Raw genomic sequence first — 22,220 nt, forward strand, 5'->3', positions numbered from 1 at the left:
AACTTGACTTTTGTTAAGTGACTTAATTGACCCAAAAATTGATTAAGCTTAACGCATTGTTACTGTTTGAGAGGCTTTTTTTAACGTATTTGACTAAAATTTCTGCAATAAATATGTAAGGGAAAGTGAAAATGTACATTGAAATACATTTATTGCAATATTGAAAAGTAACGAATTCATGAATTATAGTTTAAGTATAATACTGTTTTACTTCCAAAGTAAAAATTTAATACTAATAATATACAAATATACGATTTAATACAATATGTGTGATTTTATTTATCATTTTTTAAAATAAAGTAGTTCAATGTATAAATTGCACTGTCAAATGTTTTCGACATAACTTTTATTTTAAGTTTAACATGTGTTAGGTGCGTCTGACGTAAAACGTGCACGCATTCAAACTTTTTTTAAATTACACGACTGTTCAATAAAATGCTATGTATTCAGAATTATTGTATGTATGTGAGTTTTTCTATTCCACCATAACTTTGAAATGTCTGACCTTAATATGTATTAAAAATAAAATTCTTAACACGTCAAGTAGCTTTAATTAATGTTATTGTACTACTATTTAGATATCTTAATAATATAAAAGGTATGTCTGGAACAAGTCTTGACACTAAGTTTGAAACCATTTTAATTGTATTAAACAATTGAAGTTTGATTTTTATGAACTCTTATATTATTAAATTTTGCTAACAACATAACAAAACATATCTTTTTAGAAATACCAAGTAAAGTATATCTATGCATAGTTTATCGCAAAACCTACATGCAAGTCATCATTAGTCGCCGCTATCAGTATTGATTGTATTCATTTTCCAGAAGATCACGTTGGTTATTAGATCTCGTTTGGCCGTAGGTAACTGATAATCAGAAGAATAATTTGGTAATCTATGGAAATAAGTGAAAGTAATGGCCATTTATTATGCCACTGCTTGGCAATGGTTGTTGCTAATGTCTAATAGAGACTTTGGAACTTACAACAACAGCCTGTAAATTCCTACTGCTGGGCTCAAGGCCTCCTCTCCTTTTAAGGAGAAGGTTTGGAACATATTCCACCACGCTGTTCCAATGCGTGTTGGTAGAATACACATGTGGCAGAATTTCTATGATATTTGTCACATGCAGGTTTCACTGCACTGCTGAGCACGAGATGAATTATAAAGACAAATTAAGCACATGAATCAGCGGTGCTTGCCTGGGTTTGAACCCGCAATCATCGGTTAAGATCACGCGTTCTAACCACTGGGCCATCTCTGCTCTTGTTTGGAACTTATTTCACTACTTCTCTTCTGGTAGAGCATCAGCCACATCAAGATCATGAGAATCATTTGGTGCTTGATCGGATTTGTATTTGGGATTTTTTGGTTGAAGTCAGTCGTTAGTTAATACTCATTGAAAAGGACTAGATACGTATTTAAGCGTTTCTCGATAATATACCCTTCGGTAAATAACACACGAGTGTGGTATACAAAGAAGTCTTAAATTAACATAATATTTAAGATAATCTGTTAACATATTCAACTTACATGCAAGCAAAGCAACAGCTAGTAATTAATATTACTATAAGTTATTTAAGACAAGAAAGATCTATGTATAATGTTATCTTGGTGGTAGGGCTTCGTGCAAGTCGGTCTGGGTAGGTACCACCCACTCATCAGTTATTCTACCTCCAAATAACAGTACTCAGTATTGTTGTGTTCCGGTTTAAGGGTGAGTGACCCAGTGTAACTACAGGCACGTAGCAACTTAGTTCCCAAGATTGGTAGAACATTAACGATGAAAGGAATAGTTAATATTTCTTACAGCGTCATTGTCTATGGGTTTAAAGTATCTTAACATCGATAGTCCTATCATCACTCAATCTCAATCATTCGAATGCAACTCATAATTTTTCCTTTCATCGTTGATTATACCATACGCTGACAGCTAACACGCAAAACTAAATTAACCAAATGAAAAGGGGCGTTTATAGAAGAAATTAATGTTTATTTAAAATGTTGACTGTAAGATATATCAATAAATCCTTCTTGGGGCAAGGTATCCGTTTCTATAACAAAATTCCGCAGACATTTTTAACTTTTCCGTTTCGTAAATTCAAATCGTTTGTAAAAAATACATTGGTAGAAAAAGCATATTATTCGATACAAGATTTTTTAGATGATAAAAAAGCGTGGAGTTAATACCTGTTGACTTCCAAGCAGGATACATTAATTGAAATAATTGTATTTAATTGACATGACGTTGTATTTTTTAAATGTTAAAAAAGAGTAACTACTGAGTTTCTTGCCGGTTCTTCTCGGTAGAATCTACTTTCCGAACCGGTAGCTTCGCTTAATTGTAAAATGACGATTCAAAAGTGCTTGTAAAAGCCTACTTGAATAAAGTTTATTTTCACATGATTTGAAAAAGAATATGTCAGAGTAACTTTCGAGCCCTCTGGGTCTAATTCGCCCGTGTGGCGGCCGGCCCTGATGCAATCTATGTCTGACATCTTGATGTGAAAATTGCGTGTCAATCAAATTACTATTCCTATTGTAATTCCGAACGAAAAAATCACATCAAATTCATTGTAAACTATGTTTTACAACAACGTAAAACGAATTTGTAACTATTCTTGTAAAGTTAAAAAAATAATATTAATATTTTCGAATGTTCAAAGAGGAACTTTTTATTCAATTCAATTCTTAGTTTAATGGCTTTTAGTTGTGCCGGCAGGGCACAGATTATTTCGCCAATGACACGTAGGATGGAGAAGACACGAATGAGATTGATCGGTACGGTTGAGACACTAAACTCAATTGAATTTTAAAGCCAAGAATAGTAGAATTAATTTCCTTGTTAATCCTCAACCTAGAACAACACAAACATTAAGAGGGAACTTTTTATATAATCTTTGGAAATGGTATGATATCTAACAGGCCATGTCAAGAAAATAAAAAGAAAAAAACAGTATATATCGTTCTTCCCAGTATGATTTTTTTTTATTCAGATGCCGGATGTTAATTATTAATAATCAATAAGTTGTTATGCTTCTATATTTATCGTGTGTCTGACCATTTGATCTAATTTACACGTTGAACATAAGTTACTGATCATTAAGGCATAAATGTAACTGATAAGACTATATACAATACGGGCTTAGTATGATTCTTAGCGGTATCTTTAGATCCCAGAACACTGGCTGAATGGGACACTGCCTTTATCTCCTTTTGTGTTTGAAAGAATCCACAAAACAAAGTAAATAAATTTTTGTTTACATAAATTATACTTATTAAGTATAGAAGCTATATTTTAGAAATGATTTTCACAATTTTAAATAAACCAACAGATATAGGATGATAGTTACAATGATTACATAATACTCGTAGTATTACATATTAATAGAACGCGCCAAGGTAGTCCAGTGGTCAGATCATCAGAATCTGAACCAATAATTAACTGCAGATTAAATTAAAACCTGTTCAGATCAATAATTTATTCATAACCATTATTCTTTTCTCTGAATCGCAGTGTAGTCGATCATCTCATTACGAGTGCGTTATCGAATGTAATTCGACTATTTTCTTACTAAGCATAGTACGCAAAAGTTCTCGGAAGTTTTTGCTTTTTTGCAATAACATTTTTATTATAATGTTTTGTTATATTATTTGGATAGCTTGGGTCTCTCAGTAAAAGTCCCCAACCATATAGTTTTAAGGTGTTGGTCATTAAAAACAGATGATATAGTTTTGTAGATGAAAATATTTAATATTTTAGAAGCACTAATATTTCAGTAACAATAGTTTTTAATCTAATAATAATAAGGCATAGAATTGCGTAACTGTTTAAAAGAATAAGGTCGTATAAATATTAACCGTTTTCAACGAAACAAAATGAAAAGAAGTGTTAAACAATAAAACTTTCTTAGAGTATTTAAAATTCGGGTAAAGACGATCTTTTTGAGGATAAAAGTATTTCAAAGTGTTGTAGAATTGAGGATTGTTTGAAAGTATTTATAATTCTACCGGACAATGAGATAGAATTTTTAAAATAATACTTTTTTGTAATAAACTTCGTTAAGTTTCATAAGACCGTTTTAACAGAGGTATATAGTAAGGTCAAGTCCACGGGGTATCGCTGGATGCAGGCCGCTACTCACCGGTCAAGGTGGAAATCATTGGGAGAGGCCTATGTTCAGCAGTGGACGTCTTAAAGCTGACAAGATGATGATGATGATGATATAGCAAGGACTGAATAATAAGCGATATGATATTTTATCTATATGCATATATGATATATTTGGTACTAGGCCGACTGGCAATTTTGTAATCTGATAGTAAATAGTCAAATTAGTATTATGATGAGTATGAAATTTTTAAACATTCCTTCAACGCCATTGTGTCACTAATCACTTTAAACAAAATTTAATTAAACATTAGTGATTATATTAAGTTTAAAATAGTTATCGTATTAAAATATTATAAGCTTATTTAAATTAATTTTATATATTTATTAATAATCAATATTAACTTTAAATATTTTTCAATTTCAATTCTGATTAATTATAATTTTTAATCGAGTAATTCTGTTTCCAATATTTAATTAACGCGATATTATAAATCTATAATAATATCATACAGCTTTAAAATAATAATTAACCACAGATTAGCGACTTTACTGAATAATGCATAGCATTGCTCATTAAAATATTAATACAATGACTTGGCTGTATGATCAAAGACCATTAACATCCCGAGTAGAATGAGGAACAACAAAATGGCGGCCTGACACAAGTGACAGCTGACAGTTAGCAATCGGCATTCAGTCGTGTGGCTGACGGCTGTGGCTCTGCTGTTGTTGTTGTATCTAAATCGTGTCCACATCTAAAACGTTGTTTATAATTATTATAATAATAATAATGTCGACTTTATCAACACCGATAAATTCACTAAATAGAGATAATTTAATAGTGTTAATAAGAAATAATGTTTTGAACAATTCCATCGAGTTTGCTTCGGATTGCGACGCGGTGAGTTTTTTATACAGATACTTTGTTAACTGTGTATGCAGCTAAGCTATGCAAGATAGGATTACTTAGAAATGCTTTTATATATAATTGAATAACGTACGTTAGAAAAACTGTTTATAGTGACTGTTGTGCATTTTTAATACTCAATATAAAATACCTACATAAACAGTCTATCTTTACAATTTTATAATAAAATTATTCAGCATACATTTTCAATAACGTTATATTCTTTTAACTTGTAGTAAATTTGAACGAAACGTATGAAGTTACAGGAGTAGTTATTTTATCTTTTAGTTCAACAATTAAGTTTATATTGAAATGAAAAGGGAACTTTTAATATAAGCGATGTATATAAGTATTAAGGGTAAGGTGAGTTAGCTGTTGCTTTTTAAGTTAGACCAATGCTCGGTTACTTATAAATAACTTGTTCTACTTATGAATACTAAAATTATCTTGTAATTTCGTCGTCATTATTACTTGTTACTCAAAGAGATATCATAGTATGTTAACCTATTTAAAATATTCAAATATCAAATAATTTAAATATTCGTATATAGAAAGTTTCGTTAGATATAATTAGTGAGATGTTTTTCGTTTGAAAGATTTAACACTGTAAGTGCTGATTACAATTTGTTATATTGCGATTAAGAAAATCGTAGTCAGAGAACCGAGGGACCATTTAATTTAAAGTGGAAAGAAAGACTGACAATTAACCTGCTAATAATAAGTGGTATAACCTCCCATTGACATGCAAGAGATTAATAATCCATCGCATATTCCTCACTAATTACGAAATACAATACTGACAATATGAGTAATAACGCACTTAATTACATACGCCAAGACAAAACGGTTACAATCGTTATCATTTCATAGTATAAAAAATAGTCTCTTACCGCTGTCTGTCCCTATGCATGCTAAGATCTTTAAAAATCGGGAAGGGTCTCTAGGTGGGGTTTATTTTAGTATATAGAGTGATTCAAGAGGAAGGTTTTTGTGTATAATACATGGATAATAAAGTAAAGAAACACTGATAATTTTAGAAATTTCTAATATGATGTCGTAAATAAACAAATTGTAATATTGTATGTAATATATTTAGTATCGGTATTGCATCGGTGCGAAGCCGGGGCGGGTCGCTAGTAAATAAATAAAACAGCAAGTAAAACAGGACAAACTAGGCGTCGTTACGGCTAAAGAGCGATAATATAGTCTTCCAGGAAACCTCAGGAAGTCAGGACAGAGGATATGGTCGAGGGACGATATACGTGCTCCGACTGTCAACTATGATGGGTACTTACTATTCTTTAACTAGGGAATAGGAGGTAGATAATATCGAATAAAGATTTTTTTTAAATATGGAATTATTTTTTATTTAACCCATGAACATTGAAAAGTTTTTGCGAACTTGTTTCCTGGAAGTCGGATGTCAGTTTGGTTTCCCTTTCTTTCTATCTTCAAAACGGCCATTGTTATGATAAATTCATATCCCGTTATAATAACAGTTATACATGAGATAGATATGATATAGTACTGTTTGCTCTTTGGTCGAAATTCGACACAAAACTATATTTATTTATTTATTAACGATCTACATCAAAGCGTGCTTATGTACGAGTTGTATATCGTACAATAATGTTTTCAATAATGTATAAGATCCTTCAATTATACGAAACCAAATCTACATACAATATTGACTAAACTGAAATAAGAAAGATTTTACATAGTGGTACTAAATAAATTAGCAGTAACGCGTAAAGTAGAAGTAGCGTAAAAGAGTTTTATTGATAGTCAGCCAAAAACTTTAAAACAAAAAAAAAAAAAATTCGATTGAAAAAATGTTGAAATGTACCGAATTAATAATCTCTATATATTTAGATTTTTAACATTTCATTTTTGTGTTAATAAATATTCTATAAATAAAATAAAGCTTGCGTCTATTTGTATTCTATGTATCGTTCGTTCGATCGAGTTTAAAATGTACAGTTGTTATTGACACTTGGAGGTTTCTGATAGTATCTATACATAGACCTCGCGTGGGAAGCTTAGATGCAATGGAAGAGGCTGTGCATCGCAAGGCACGAGCTAATAATAAAGACTTTAAGTTATTTTTAAATTAAATTCTGTGATAAACGACTGCAGTTAACATTAAAGCATAACAGTAACATACCAGAACATACATTTGTAAATGAACATACCCTTGACAAGAACTGGTTAATGAAACTCAATGAAAATAATTTAGTAAGGCTCTTTTGTCTAAAATAACTATCATTCTTTATCATTTAAATATAAACCTAGGATAACTGAAACTCGAGGGTCATGATAGAACAATAAAAAGAGTAATGCTTTACTTCTATTTTTATTTCATTTCTAAAAATTACTTGGTTGGCTTTGTGCAAGCCCATCTGGGTAGGTACCACCCACTCATCAGTTATTCTACCGCCAAACAACAGTACTCAGTATTGTTTTGTTCCAGTCTGAAGGGTGAGTGAGCTAGTGTAACTATAGGCACAAGGGACATAATATCTTAGTTCAGGTGAGGTTTGGTAGGTTAGCGGCGCATTGACGATTTAAGGAATAGTTAATATTACTTACAGTGTCATTGTCTATGGGTAATGTTGACCACTTACCATTAGGTGGCCCATATGTTCGTCCGCCAACCTACACCATAATAAAAACTTTCACGATTCGTCAAGAATAAAGTCATAATATTCGTCAAAAATAACAGTTCAGGTGATCTTTTAAAGTGTTAGTTTTGCAACAGTAATTCCTTTGTTAATTATATTAACAATCTAGAATATAATTGAGCGAGTCGATCTTATAGGAGAAATCCTTAGGGTGGACGTAATTTGGAACCCGATACAGCTCAAATTTCAAAACGGAGTCTAGTATTCGCCGCTGGCCGACGTAAAGGAAGATTCTTGGAGAGGCGTAAATTAAGTTGTACATTTTTTTACTCTACGCAGGCAGACTGGCGATACGGCCACTTGATTGTAATTGGATACTACCGCTCAAAGAAATTGACGCTGTAAGATATATTAGTCATTCCTTGCATCACCAATGTGCCACTACTGGCAACTAACATTTTATGTATGATTATGCAGAGTTACCACTAATAATAAAGTAAAGTAACAGCCTGTAAATTTCCCACTGCTGGGATAAGGCCTCCTCTTCCATTAAGGAGAGTTAAGATGCACGCGTTATAACAACTAGGCCATCTCAGCTCCAATAAAAAAAATTACTTAACGACCCAAACTAATTTGACGCATAATGGTCGATTGTGCTTATAGATATGCCATTTCAAATTCTTCCCAGATATGCTGACATAAGAAAACAACTAGATTCATCCTAATTAATTTATGTGTTTGACGTAATAACTTTTATAATAACGCAAAATCACCCCTGACATGTAATAGTCTAAACTATGAAGTTTATGAAACCACGAAGTCTAGCTGTATATACAGGATTATTCGTAATAAAGGGAACTATTTACGATAGTTATAATTGTGGAAAAGAAAGCCATTAGTTAGCAATTTAAAAAAAGTAAAAGTGCAATACTAAATGTCGAACGAAATACGTCGAGTTTCCAATAACCTTGTACATATATTGAGATTATACTGCAACGCGTCGTATCTTACCCTTTGTCGCTAAATATGGTCTTCATTGTTTTTTCAGTAAGATATTACTAACTTTTTCTCATTTATTAGTAAGTGTATAGATATATATCTTATTCCAAAAAATAATCGACGTCTTTTATTCTTGGATCTTGGAAGTCTTTCAAGTATGGCAAGATCTAGAAGCATCCGAACGCAAGAACTTTCGGATTTATAATTTTAATATGAATGACAGACACGACCTGAAGTACCGGGAAATTGAACTGTCAGGCTCCACTGAAATATTAGTAACATTCAGAGAAATGCCAAGAGTCCCATGTCAGAAAAGAGTAGATGGGTTATATTAGAAAAAAATTTTAGACATATTAAGTAAATCTTCCTACGTACTGTTTAAAAGGATCAGTATCTTTTACATGTTTGAGACAACATTTTTAAATAAATTTTGTAAGTAAGTAGTTAGCAAAGATTATGTCCGAACAAAATTTGGACAAATATTTACATGTTTGTTGTAAAAAAAACAACTGTACAAAATTTTACTGGAATATTAAGTTACCTACTTACATAAAAACGAAATTATTTTAAAGATTTGTATTGATCTCAAGTTAAACGGCTACTGTATGTCTATCAAGAATAAATTTGAATATGTAAGTAAATAAAAACAAAATAGTTCAGTACATTTTATTTCTCTGCTTATTAACCGATTTTCTGTTACTATTAATAAGCTTTAGTGCTACCAAATAAAAAAAGCCACTCGTAGTGGAACCGGTTTAAACTAAACATATAAATAAATGAAATAACAACGTTTATATAAAGGGAGGAAAAAGTTCCCTGGAGGGGGGCATAACGCTCTTCCTTTATGTCGATCTACCATTTCACTCCACTGTTAGCCCCTTAAAAGAACTGAACTAAAATCATATATCAAAACATTCAAATTATAGTATATTATCCTACAAAGTTGAAAGTGATTAATTGATTATGTTTGAACCGTATATACCTTTCTAAACGATTCGTTTGAAACCGAAAGAACGGTTTTTTTTTGTGAAATATTACAATCATTTAAATTCTTGGGAGGCTTAAGGGATCCGCAAAAAATTGTGATCTTTATGAAAATAACCTTTGTAATCTATTTGTTACCTGCCGTGAGTGGAGTTTAACGAGAACCCTCTTAAATAAACCGTTTCATTTGCGGCTACTCTTAATAATTTATAAAACCTTAGATATTCTTGCAATGTATAATCACAAAATCTTCTAATTTTTATTTATATCACACATAAATATAACTATTATATATTTAAGTATATATTTTTAGTTACATACATGTAATTAATGTATAATTTACTGTAATCAATCAAAATAATAAATAAATCGCAGTAAATTAAAATCATTCCAACCAAAAAAGACTATGTCAAACCAAAAAGCTTCTCTGCTCAACAAAATGCTGGCAGCGAAAGCTTGCTCTTTTGCCAAACTAATAAATATTCTAAATAAGTAGTGGTTAAGACTGCCATAATTTCCCCACCACATAATTTTGTAAAATTAAGTAACGGGCCATAATTATTATAGATTTTAGATTTTGGAAAAAAATAAAAACTACGTTTTTCGAGTTTTGACATCAGGTACCGCCACTACGTAACATTACATCTATATTATAATTATATTAAGAAAATAATCATTATAATAAGACGTGCACAAAGTTGACAAATCAGAAAATTTAATAATCATGGATGTATCATTATTTTAGACCATCAGCACATTGTTCTTAAGATACTTGCCATTTGCACAGATAAATATCTTTAAAGCAATATTAATAATTAAAGAATAAAATTTAACTCAATTTATACACGTTTAAAAATCAGACCTTTCTCAATATAATTAATGACATAAAATTAATGTAATTAATGTATTGGACAACTTAGAGATATCCTACAAATAAAAATCATTCAACTGGATATGTGTATAGTACAATATCAAAATATAATCGTATAGAATATTTCTATATCATTAACCATCTCTGACGACCTCCGTGGTCGAGTGGTGTGTACACCGCTTTTCATGGGTACGCCACTCTGAGGTCCCGGATTCGATTCCCGGCCGAGTCGATGTTGATTACCATTAGTTTTCTATGTTGTCTTGGGTCTGGGTGTTTGTGGTACCGTCGTTACTTCTGATTTCCATAACACAAGTGCTTCAGCTACTTACATTGGGATCAGAGTAATGTATGTGATGTTGTCTCATATTTATTTATTTATTATCTTTTCTTTTTCAGATGGAAACCGACTCTCCAGTTCGCAAACCGACAAGTCTAAAACCGATTATAAAAAAATTATTCCACTCTCCAATATCGCCAAGAAGTCCAGAGAGACCGCTGCGAAGCAAAGTAGACCGGAATAGAAAAAGAAAGAGGAAGGAAATACTGCTACCTGGTTCAGAGGAGAGCATCACATTGGGATACGTCAAAGAGACGGAAAAGAACAAGGACAGCTATAGCCCAGACTCGTGTAAAGGAATGAGAAAGAGAATGTTGATCAGTTTATTTCATAATAAAGAGTATTCTATGGATTTGGGTGATTAATTATTATTAAAAACATTCTAATTTAAATTCAAACAAATGTTTCATCAATTGAATATAATTTTAATATATTCGAATCGTTCTATTGAACCTATTCGAATAAAATCGATTCAAACATTGATATTAAGTCGATTAAAGCTTCGCAAGTAATGAGTTGGTATTGCCTGTGGAAACTGCAAAGTGGAAACATGAATTGTTAAAGCAGTTACGTATGTTATATTAAAATATGCAATACAACACTAATATAAATAAACACATTCAATTCAAACATTCGAGTTTAATATAATTGATATTATGTGGCCAAGAGCATGTTTTGAGATGGAAAGCTGTACCATATATAAAATTGTAGAAAAATTGGTTACATCGTCTCTGTGGCTTTTTTGAGCGTTGTTTTTACGATAAGTGTGTTCAGCACAAAAAAAGGTGAGAAATAAATATTTAGCAATTTTAATTCTAAATCTGCATACAAAATAAACGAAAAGAGTTTGTATCGATAAAATTTGAAGTTAAAATTGCGCTTGGTTTTTAATCGAATTTAAAAAAAACTTATATCGATATTGTTTTTGTATATAATTTATTTGTATGTAGATCATTAGGGTTTTAGATCTTGTAGCTTTAATATTATTTAGAATTAAGAACATTACTACATAGATTAAATGAACTACATATTATATTTTTAATTATAGGTTTAATTGTCTTCCAATTATTATATTCATTGAGACTGTTAGTACAATAAGTATATTTACTATATTATATGAACAATGTAATTAGTTTTTACTCTATTAGTCTTTATATACAGCACATATATGTAACTGCAAAATCAATTATTAAATCCGTAAAATAATATATCTTAATTCACTTGTAAAGTTTATTAATAACGGGTGGGAGAATTTTGGTAGTGTGCCAAATCCTAACGAGATAACTTATCAGAGTTACGTTGCTCTTCCTGTGGCAAAAAACTTAAAAATAATGATTTGCCTTTGCTTAAATGTGTGCTGCATATAAATTATATTAAATTAAACATAAGAAGATTCAATTTCATATATAAAATACAAATATTTAAATACATAAATACATTTTCTTCACAGCTAGGTGCTTTTTTTTAAATTTTATTATAATAATCTTAGAGTACATTATATTTCGTAAAACACATTAACTGTATTCAGTAAATGCGAAATTTTATATACTATAGTAAAATATTTTTTTTTAAATATTTAATTTTTACCACAGATTAACTTCTATACAGATAATAAATAATGACACCTCCTTCTATCAGACTATATAAAAATAGTTGTATTAAAATAATACATATTTATCTATTACTTTAAATGTTCGGTTAAATAGGTAAGAAAGAAATATACCTACATGTATTTTAAGATAAACTAGCAATTTTTAAAATTTTGTATTTTTTTTCTATTTAGGATTAAGTATTGTGCTTCCCAATCAATTATTATCAATACATTGATATTTGTAAGTGAATATATTATAGACTTTATTTTCGTAGCAATAAATACATATAATAATGAGGCAATTTGTTTATATTACAATATTTCCTTTAGTTTTTTTTTATCGTGCGTTTTTGGGTCTACTGGGCGTCATAAAATGCCTTGTGAAGTAATTTTTGATTTAAAAAAGTGCTGAGTGTTGATTTAAGTGGCTTGGTGGTTAAGATAAAAAAATGTTTAGTTAACTAAATCTTAAAACAACAGCCTGTAAATTGCCCACTGCTGGGTAAGGCCTCCTCTCACCATGTGGAGAAGGTTTCGAACATATTCCACCAGTTGCAATGTGGGTTGATAGAATACACATGTGGCAAAATTTCTATGAAATTAGACACATGCAGGTTTCCTCACGATGTTTTCCTTCACCGCAGAGCTCGAGGTGAATTATAAACACAAATTAAGCACATGAATATTCAGAGGCTTGGGTTTGATCCCGCAATCATCGACGCAATATTAAAACTGCTGCAAATGTTGACCGTTCATTCCATTAAGGGTTGCTGAATATAGAACATCACCTCATAGAAAAAGGTTTTTTTGGGCCACCTGATGGTAAGTGGTCACCATCACCCATAGACAATGACGCTGTAAGAAATATTAACTATTCCTTACATCGTCAATGTGCCACCAACCTTGGGAACTAAGATGTTACGTCCCTTGTGCCTGTAGTTACACTGGCTCACTCACCCTTCAGACCGCAACACAACAATACTGAGTACTGTTATTTGGCGGTAGAATAACTGATGAGTGGGTGGTACCTACCCAGGCGGGCTTGCACAAAGCCCTACCACCAAGTAAATTTTCCATCCGATCTCGAGATGAATTACAAAGACATATTTAAAGATAAAATATAATGTTAAATGACATTGTTAAATAAGCAGCCTCTAATTTTAAGTGCCTGTCTTAATTTATCGCTTCTTTATAGAAGTAAATTCTTAATAAATAAAAGTAATGATCCCTCGGGGTTCGAATAAAAGCCGCTCTCCCGGGAAATCAGCCAGCTTTAGTTCATTAGCTGCGCCACCACTTATTAGTATGAGGATGATGCTGTTTGTCTATTGGGATCTTTTGAACGATATCTTTTAAAAATGGAACCGCTTGATTTGTTTATGAAATATGAATCTTGAAAATGGAACAGTTTTTTTTTTTATTAACGATATCTTTTGAAAATGGAACAGGTTTCTTGTTTGATAATAAGAACGATGAAACAACACCCGATGAAAAATCGTTATATGTAACTAGCAATATGTTATATGTAATAGTAGTTCTTCGCCGCTAGTTGTATATGTATGGCTAACATTGTTCTGATTTTAATAAATCAGATATTAAAATCTGTTATAAATAAATCCTGGTAGATGTCGTCTTGTCTAGCACACTATGTATGCCGCCTTGAGAATTAAGATAATGTCCCTTGGGCTTATAGTTACACTGGCTCGTACACCCTTTAAACCGAAATATATTAGTACTAAATATAATTTCCGACAGTAGAATATCATTTAATTGTATTGGATACAGGATTATTTGCTATACAATAATTATCGTAATTCGTAGCACATTGTCTTTAAGCTGTGAAATGTTTTTTAGATTTTTTATTTCATCTGTACAGTGAAATTGAATATTATATTTTTATAATAACTATATTTCTATGACTGCGTTTTAAGCCGCCCTTGTGGTTAGTGAGGTACCTATTATAATCACGCGATATAACTAGGAACTTTATTTCGAAAAAAAAACTAAACAAATTGAAATAAGCATAGATTAATCTAAGGATATATGTTATGTACACTTCATTGCTATTAATTAAAGATATAAATGCTCGACTTATTGCAATACAATATTATAATTAATTAGTGTCAAGATTGACAGTAATTATAGCCCAGTTAATTATAATTGCTGTTTAATCTTGCAATTTGGGAGTTTGGTATAATGTGAACAAGGCGTATAGATTCAAGTACCTACATATTACCTTACACCAAGGTATAATCTATTTCAACCACAACTCAATAAAGCATAATACTTTATTTGACACCGACACAACATTGAAAACTTGAATAATCTATGATATTAGTTATGGACTAATTAGCAAAAATTAGCCATTGTAACTACAGGCACAAGGTACATAACATCTTAGTTACCAAGGTTGGTGGCACATTGACGATGTATGGAATAGTTAATTTTTCTTACAGCTTCATTGCCTATGGGTGATGGTGACCACCTACCATCAGGTGACCCATATGCTCGTCCGCCAACTTGTACCATAAAAAATGGACTTACGAAGAAATTGCGTTTTCAATTGACATTGAAAAACAAAACTGTTATCAAAATCAAAATCATTATCAAAATTTAAAATGAATATCAAAATAGATATAAATAGTGACGTGGTTGATATATTAATATATGTATATATTAATAAAGATATCTCAGTAGTGCACAATATAGCTGATCAATTCAAGTGGGAGCTTCACTTAATTGTTAAATGACGATTCAAAAGTGCTTGTAAAAGCCCACTTCAATAAAGTTTATTTTGATTTTGATTTCTAAATTTCAATGTTAATCATAGGTTTGTTTCTCTTCATTCCCTCTTCGATAGGAATAGACGATAAGTTGGTAATTAACTGTTTATGGTGTTACTATATGAGACCTTTCAGCAAATCACATACAGCATTTTAATCTAAGTATAGTCTACGTCTACTACATCTGGTATTGGAATAGGCTATACATATCGCTCTGGGCTATAACTCCTTAATCCGAGGTTACGGCGGATAGTAAACTATCAATTATTATACAAATCAGGGAAATACTATCATTAATACATCCGGAATAAGAAAAAGAAAAGTCACGTAGATCACAATATTGCAAATTGTGTTATTATTGGCTAAATATACGAAGAGCACGCGTCCATCCGCTCGTTACTATCTAGTGATCTTATGAATTTAGCAGCCTTGCAACATATTGTGACACTACGATTCATAAAAAAAGTATATGCCCTGACTACGTGGATTCTAATTTGGTTTTTATTTAGTTATCAACAATGCATAGATTATGATGCAATGCGTGTCAATTTTTTGCAAAAGAACATGGTAACACTGCGCGAGTGTCTTCTTTCTAGAATATCCCAATCGTATTTATATATATGTAAAGTCGCTTACCGATGTCTGTTTCTATGTATGCTTAGATCTTTCAAATTACATAACGGATTTTTTAACATTTTATTTTTTAAACAATACATGGACAATATAGTAAAGAAACATTAATAATAATTTTAGAAGTTTTTATTTGTAATGTCGTAAATAAACAAATTCTGAAGTATAATTTTTATCAATGCTCTGACTGAACCCGGGGGATCACTAGGTATTACTATTTTAATATTGTAAAAACAATCAATTACTTCTGTTAGATCTTTTGAATGTGTTTCTGAGTAAAGACAGCGAACTCTTTCAGATATTTTATTTTGAAATAAAGATTCTTAAAAAATTGGTGTCTTGTGCATATGTGTTTTCATTATTTTTTTCAACCCATAAAAAACCTTTTTAAACAAAAGAATTAATTAGATTCCACATACTTATTTTATCAATCATAATGAGAATAATATAACAATCAAAACAGATGTATAAGTATTGTTTAAATGAGTTTTTTGTACCTTTTACGGCGCTGAGTTTGTTCCCCACCATTTGCTTGGCCACGAACGCCGCCATCTTGTTTTATTCGCTTTTACTGGTTATACTGAAACAAACAAAAAACACACGATAAGAGGTATATTACGATTACAGCATATTTATAACGCAAATATCTGTCCACTGAACATTTAATCGACATAGAAGAATATCAATCACACCAACAGTCTAAATTCAAAGTAAACTAGATCATAATTTAAAGGTACACTTGAAGAATTATTTCAAAGAATAGCGGGACACTCAATTCAGTAGCAAATATTAGTTTTTGAATGCATTCCAATACCGCCCTTTTGGACGAAAATCTTACCAAGTGAGGAGGAAACGCGAGATTATGTACTTTATGAGAGTTTTATGACTTTTGTTAAGAGCAAGTTAAAGTAGTAAAAAAAAAGTTTATTCCTTTGATTAACACAAACACCGAAGTGTTGCATATCGGGATGTGTAACTCTTCGGTTACCACTGTAACTAACATCTCAATTGACATCGACAACTCAAATTTTGTCCGTGATAAATATACGTAAAGCCAATTCTGTTTAAATTTTCTTTTTGACGCAATAGAATTGAAAACCGTCACCATTTCGGTATTCCTATTCAATAACACAACGATACAGTAGCAGTTCTCTCAAAGTTGGGTCGTTCCCGTATCGTATCCGTTACAAATGGCCCCGAGATCATTCCAATCAATCTAAAACAACCGTTTTAATATTTTCCAATCCAATCCATTTATAATTAAAGACGGAGTGAATTGGTTGAATTAAAAAGCGATCAATTGGGAGATTAAGGTCACTTGAGGCGAGAGAGACCATTATCCGTCCTGGTCGGAGTTATTAAGCATTTTTACATGTCTCTGGAGAAGTATTCCATACTTAGTATTTAAATTAATATGTTTTTTTTTAAAAATGTATTTGTAAAGCCATTTATTACAGAATTATTAACAGTATTCGCTCTATAGTAACCATTCGATCATAAAAACTTCTATTAATAATACGAAAAACTTACACGAATGTTTATTATATGTTCTGTTTCCCATTTTTTTTCTTGACTCAGGGAAAAAAGTACGGAACCATTTTTTCTCAGCATGTTTATATGTAGATAATGTTATTGACCATCTGATGATCAACCATTTCCTGGTAACATATCATTATAACAATACTGAGTATTACTCTTTGGTGGTAGAATTTGGGATGAGTGTGTGGTACCTACACATACTTGCGTAATAATTATTTAATTTAACTTCATGCAAAAATACGACGTATTATTTTTGTGAAACATTTTAAATAATTCGAAACTTTAAAATACTGTCAGTAATAGTCTTACATAATGAGAATGAAAAAATATAGGGTTTTCGATTAAAATAAAGTTAATGAGCACTTGAGCCGTCTATAAGAAATTTTGCCTCGGCAGAATTATCGCTGTTGTAACTTCTAATAGCTAGCCTGGCCCATAAATAATGTCTCGCTGACCGATTGCGGGGACCATTGTCAACGGGAAATAATTGTACGGGAGGTTTTACAGGGCTAAACTGTGTGGGAAAACACAGACGTACTCACTGTTCCGTTCTCATGGAACGCGATGGCTGGTTAAAGGTAATGAGAGAGTGGTCAAATTTTAGCTCAACAACTGCAGCTTCTGAGATTTTCTTAAGAAAGGAACCAAAATATTTTATTTCACACACGATCTAAATCCTTGGGATGTAGCCTTTTAAACAGGACAATAAAAACAAATTAAGTTGTAATTAATATACCTTGAACGCATAAGTATGTACACACGTTCATATTGGAAACGCGATGGTAAATAGAGATGGTAAAAGAGTTTCCAATAACTATGAAAATTTCATTGCAACTATTCAGCAACTCCTATTAATCATAATTGGCCGCCTAATACGTGGCCAAATCGTCGTTACTGGCGAAAACATATCACTTGGTGGTAGGGCTTCAAACCAATCTGGGTGAGTACCACTCATATATTCTATCGGTAAACAGCTAAGCATTGTTGTGTTCCAGTTTGAAGGTGAAGGATGTGCGAGCCAGTACAGGCACAAGGCTACGCTTGCTACATACACACTTCCAGCGCATAGGTAGAGGTGACTACTTATTAGCAGGTGGCCGATCAGTTGCTTCTACTTAAAGTAAAGTAGTAAAGTAACAGCCTGCAAATTTCCCACTGCTGAGATACGGCCTCCTCTTCCATTATGGAGAGGGTTTGGAACATACTCCACCACGCTGTTCCAATGCGGGTTGGTGGAATGTACATGGGGCAGAATTTCAATTAAATTAGACACATGCAGGTTTCCGACGTTTTCCTTCTCCGCCGAGCACGAGATGAATTATAAAAACAAATCAAGCACATATATATAGTGGTGCTTGCCTGGGTTTGAACCCACGGGGCTCCATCTCAGCTCCACTTATTTTTTATTATAAAAGTATTATACAACGAAAATTGAGCTACGTGGTCAAGTAAGTGATTTCACCTCTCACACATACGAAAGGAAATGGGGAATCCATCGTGTGTCGTCACGGTTATAACAATTTGAGCTGACAGTTCTATTCATTCATTTGTTCGTTCAAACACAGTTCATTCAAAACTTTAAATGTTTTAATAAATGGTCAATAATAAAAGATAAAAACTTAATTCTACGTATATCAAAGTAGTTTTCACTATTAATTATTAATACTGGTTATAATTAAAATAACGAACATAATATCTGAAAAATAATTAGCAAACAGAGTAACTATTTTGTAATGACGAATTTATATTCTAATTTGTATTTTAAACCCATTTTAATTGACAGATGTTGAAAATGAAATCAATTAATATTTGTAATTAGATATTGTTTAAAATTAATATTGAGTATATTTATGCTGGCAAGTTTGAAATATTTTTGACATATTTTTTATCTGTGCTTGTCATTTGACAAGTATTATAATATTTTTTATATATTTAAATAGGCTATTTGACAGGTTTTTAAAATCCATTTTATATTATTTAGTAGAAGTTAGGGAACCCAGTAAAAGTTGTGTTTTTTATTTGTAGTATATATTTGCCGAAAAATACAATATTAAAAATTCCATATTCAAATAGTGCGCAAAAACGCTACTTGGACAATATGGCGCTGCAATGGGGTCGGTAACGTCACTTTCTTGTATTTTAATCTGTGGTACATGTAGTAGAAAAGCAAGGTTTACAAGAAAGTGACTTCATCATAAGCCCGGTCAATCAGGACCGTTTTGTGTCACGTGACAAACGTTTAAAAATTTGCATTTTTATTGATGGATTTTTGAATAAATGAAGTATTATTTTCAACTTTCGTTAGTAAATAACCATTTTTAAACTCGTAATATACACTGATTACAATAAGTCACAATTTATTTTTCGCATTGTCAAATAGCCTATTGAAACAGTTGAGATTACTTTACGTATTCATAATATTATCTTTAATTATTCATTTCAAGTTCTATACTTAAAATTTAAATGTAATAAATAACTTCAAATCCTATTAAAAGTCTAAAACTTAAACTTCGTACCGATAAATCAGTTTTATGTTCGATTTTATGACCTCAGAAATTAAATGAAGTGCGAGCAAAGCGTGAACTATTATAAAAGGAATTTTTAAATTCTTGCGAAGTAGTAAGAATTTTCGAGAGTTATTTTTAAATGAGTTGATAGACATACAAGTATCTTATCTAATAATGTTAATGCACATGTTAATCAAGCCTGTAAAGCTGAGCAGATATAAATGAAATTTACCATAGATGATAGTCTTGTAAAGCACATAGTGTATTCTTATCCTTAAATCCTGTACTTACCTCTCCCCTCACATGGACAGAAATTAGTAATAAATATTTCATAAAAATGTTATAATATTATTACTAAAATTTTGTTCGATTTGAGCTGATAACCTACTAAGTAAGTCCTTAAAGTATAATAAAATAATATGTTGTACGTGAATGTCGCACACGGCTTCCCTCACGTTTAAGTAGCCTATCATCATATAGCCTAGTCTAGCCTAGCTTAGCCTAGCCTATCATGTCCTTCCATGAGATTCAAGCTAGCTTCATACCAAATTGCATCAGTTTGTTCAATACTTTGATTAGTGATCGAGGAACGACAGATAGACAGACTTTCGCATTTATAATATAATTATTGAAGTTATAGATAAACATATGTGCTGGAAATTAACTAATGCGAACTATCTAGCGCTTTTAAATTAATTTGCTATTGTATTGTGTATCATAATAATCTTTAATAAGTAAAGGTGTTATTTTTATTCACATACTTCATTTTTATTACATGACTATTTATATAAATAAAAATAAATCAAAAACATTTTAAAAGAAAATGAATTCGTGCTTTCAACGCATAAATAATATTGTGAATATAATAAGATATGAAATGGTTAAAATAAAAATTCGAGACGCATACCGCCCTGCCACCTATCAACTTTCTTGCGGACTACGAAGTGGGCGGAAGATTCGAGATAGCTCCTTGGTAAATTGAGAGATGGCGTTAGTGACGAGCGAATCCGTTGCCATGGCAACCAAGGCAATCAACTAACGACGTACTAACCGGAAGTGTTTCTTGAAAATCGGTTCTGTAATCATGCTTATAGGTATTTAATTCATCTGGCAGTATGTTATGGTCAAATCGACTTTTTTCTTTTCGATCAATCGAATTGAAATTTTGCACAAACATCAGGTAGATAAATTATCATTCATTATTCATCGTCATTATCATTATATAGTATAAAACAAAGTCGCTTACCGCTGTCCGTTTCTATGTATGCTTAGATCTTTAAAATTACGCAACGGATTTTGATGCGGTTTTTTTAATAGATAGTGTGATTCGCGAGGAAGGTTTTTGTATCTAATATATGGACAATATAGTAAAGAAATATTATAATTTTAGATGTACGATATGTTGTTGTAAACAAATCCTGTAGAATATTTAGTGTCGGTATTATACTCGTGTGACGCCGGAGCGAGTTAGCGACTCGTTATTCATAATAAGTAACAAATAGTCCTTCTACAGACGCACTTACTTTAGCTATATAATTATATATATTATGTTATCAAGGGTCAAGTGAGTTATCGATAAAATCATAGTTTTCGAATGTATTTCTATTTTCATTCATGTTTTAGAAAAGATTTATAAGGAAATAAAAGAGAAAATTAAAAAGGAAAAATACAAAAAATTTCAACTCGAGAATTCGCTCACTTTATTAAATTATCCGTGATTTATATCCTGTACTGACATCATGAATTTATTGCTTCATTTTTATAATAAACTGATTTGAGTTTTGTAAATTTTCTATAACCAAAGCATTTAAACAGCCTTCAGTCTAGCTGGCTGTGCTTTGGCGCACGGCCAAGCATGACTATCGAGTAAAGATAAATCATATCGAGTTTATGATCGAATATGACAATTCGGTGGGTGAAATTCTCAAGTACCTCTATAAAATAAAGCTATGAAGTCGAGTTGTTTCCAGGCACATAGAACACCGTCACGATTGCACGCGAAAGTAATTCCGTCGCTTCCGAAGATTGGGGTACCGCTGGTATTTTGGTTGTGGTTTCCGGTGTAATAGTCACATACCCTCTACCTCACGTGGGGGATACGCAGAATGCGTTTTTCCAGCATAACATTCTCAAGGTTCGTTTTGACGATGTATAATATTTCTTGAGTCGAAATGGCCCAGTGGTTAGAACGCGTGCATCTTAACCGATGATTATGGGTTCAAACCCAGGCAAGCACCGCTGTTTCATGTGCTTAATTTGTCTTTATAATTCATTTCGTGCTGCGGTGAAAGAAAACATCGTGATGAAACCTGCATGTGACAAATTTCATAGA

General features: G+C 31.7%; 2 protein-coding genes across 4 annotated transcripts in view; one reads left to right on the plus strand and one right to left on the minus strand.

Moving 5' to 3' along the window:
• The window catches only part of LOC124539657 (complexin), a 327,849-nt gene that overhangs the window by 85,324 nt on the left and 220,305 nt on the right, over window positions 1–22,220 (minus strand). For all 3 annotated transcript variants that reach the window (XM_047116959.1, XM_047116961.1, XM_047116960.1), the window contains one exon: window positions 16,340–16,422. In XM_047116959.1, the coding sequence (XP_046972915.1) occupies window positions 16,340–16,394 (55 nt within the window). In that variant the 5' untranslated portion in view covers window positions 16,395–16,422. The remainder of the gene's footprint in view (window positions 1–16,339; window positions 16,423–22,220) is intronic.
• On the plus strand, window positions 4,808–11,784 carry LOC124539658. Its single transcript, XM_047116963.1, has 2 exons — window positions 4,808–5,017; window positions 10,898–11,784. Exons 1-2 carry the CDS (start codon window positions 4,907–4,909, stop codon window positions 11,201–11,203), a joined length of 417 nt encoding a protein of 138 aa, XP_046972919.1. The 5' UTR covers window positions 4,808–4,906; the 3' UTR covers window positions 11,204–11,784.

The sequence above is a fragment of the Vanessa cardui genome, chromosome 23 (assembly GCF_905220365.1).
Source record: "Vanessa cardui chromosome 23, ilVanCard2.1, whole genome shotgun sequence".
NCBI classification, from domain to species: domain Eukaryota; kingdom Metazoa; phylum Arthropoda; class Insecta; order Lepidoptera; family Nymphalidae; genus Vanessa; species Vanessa cardui.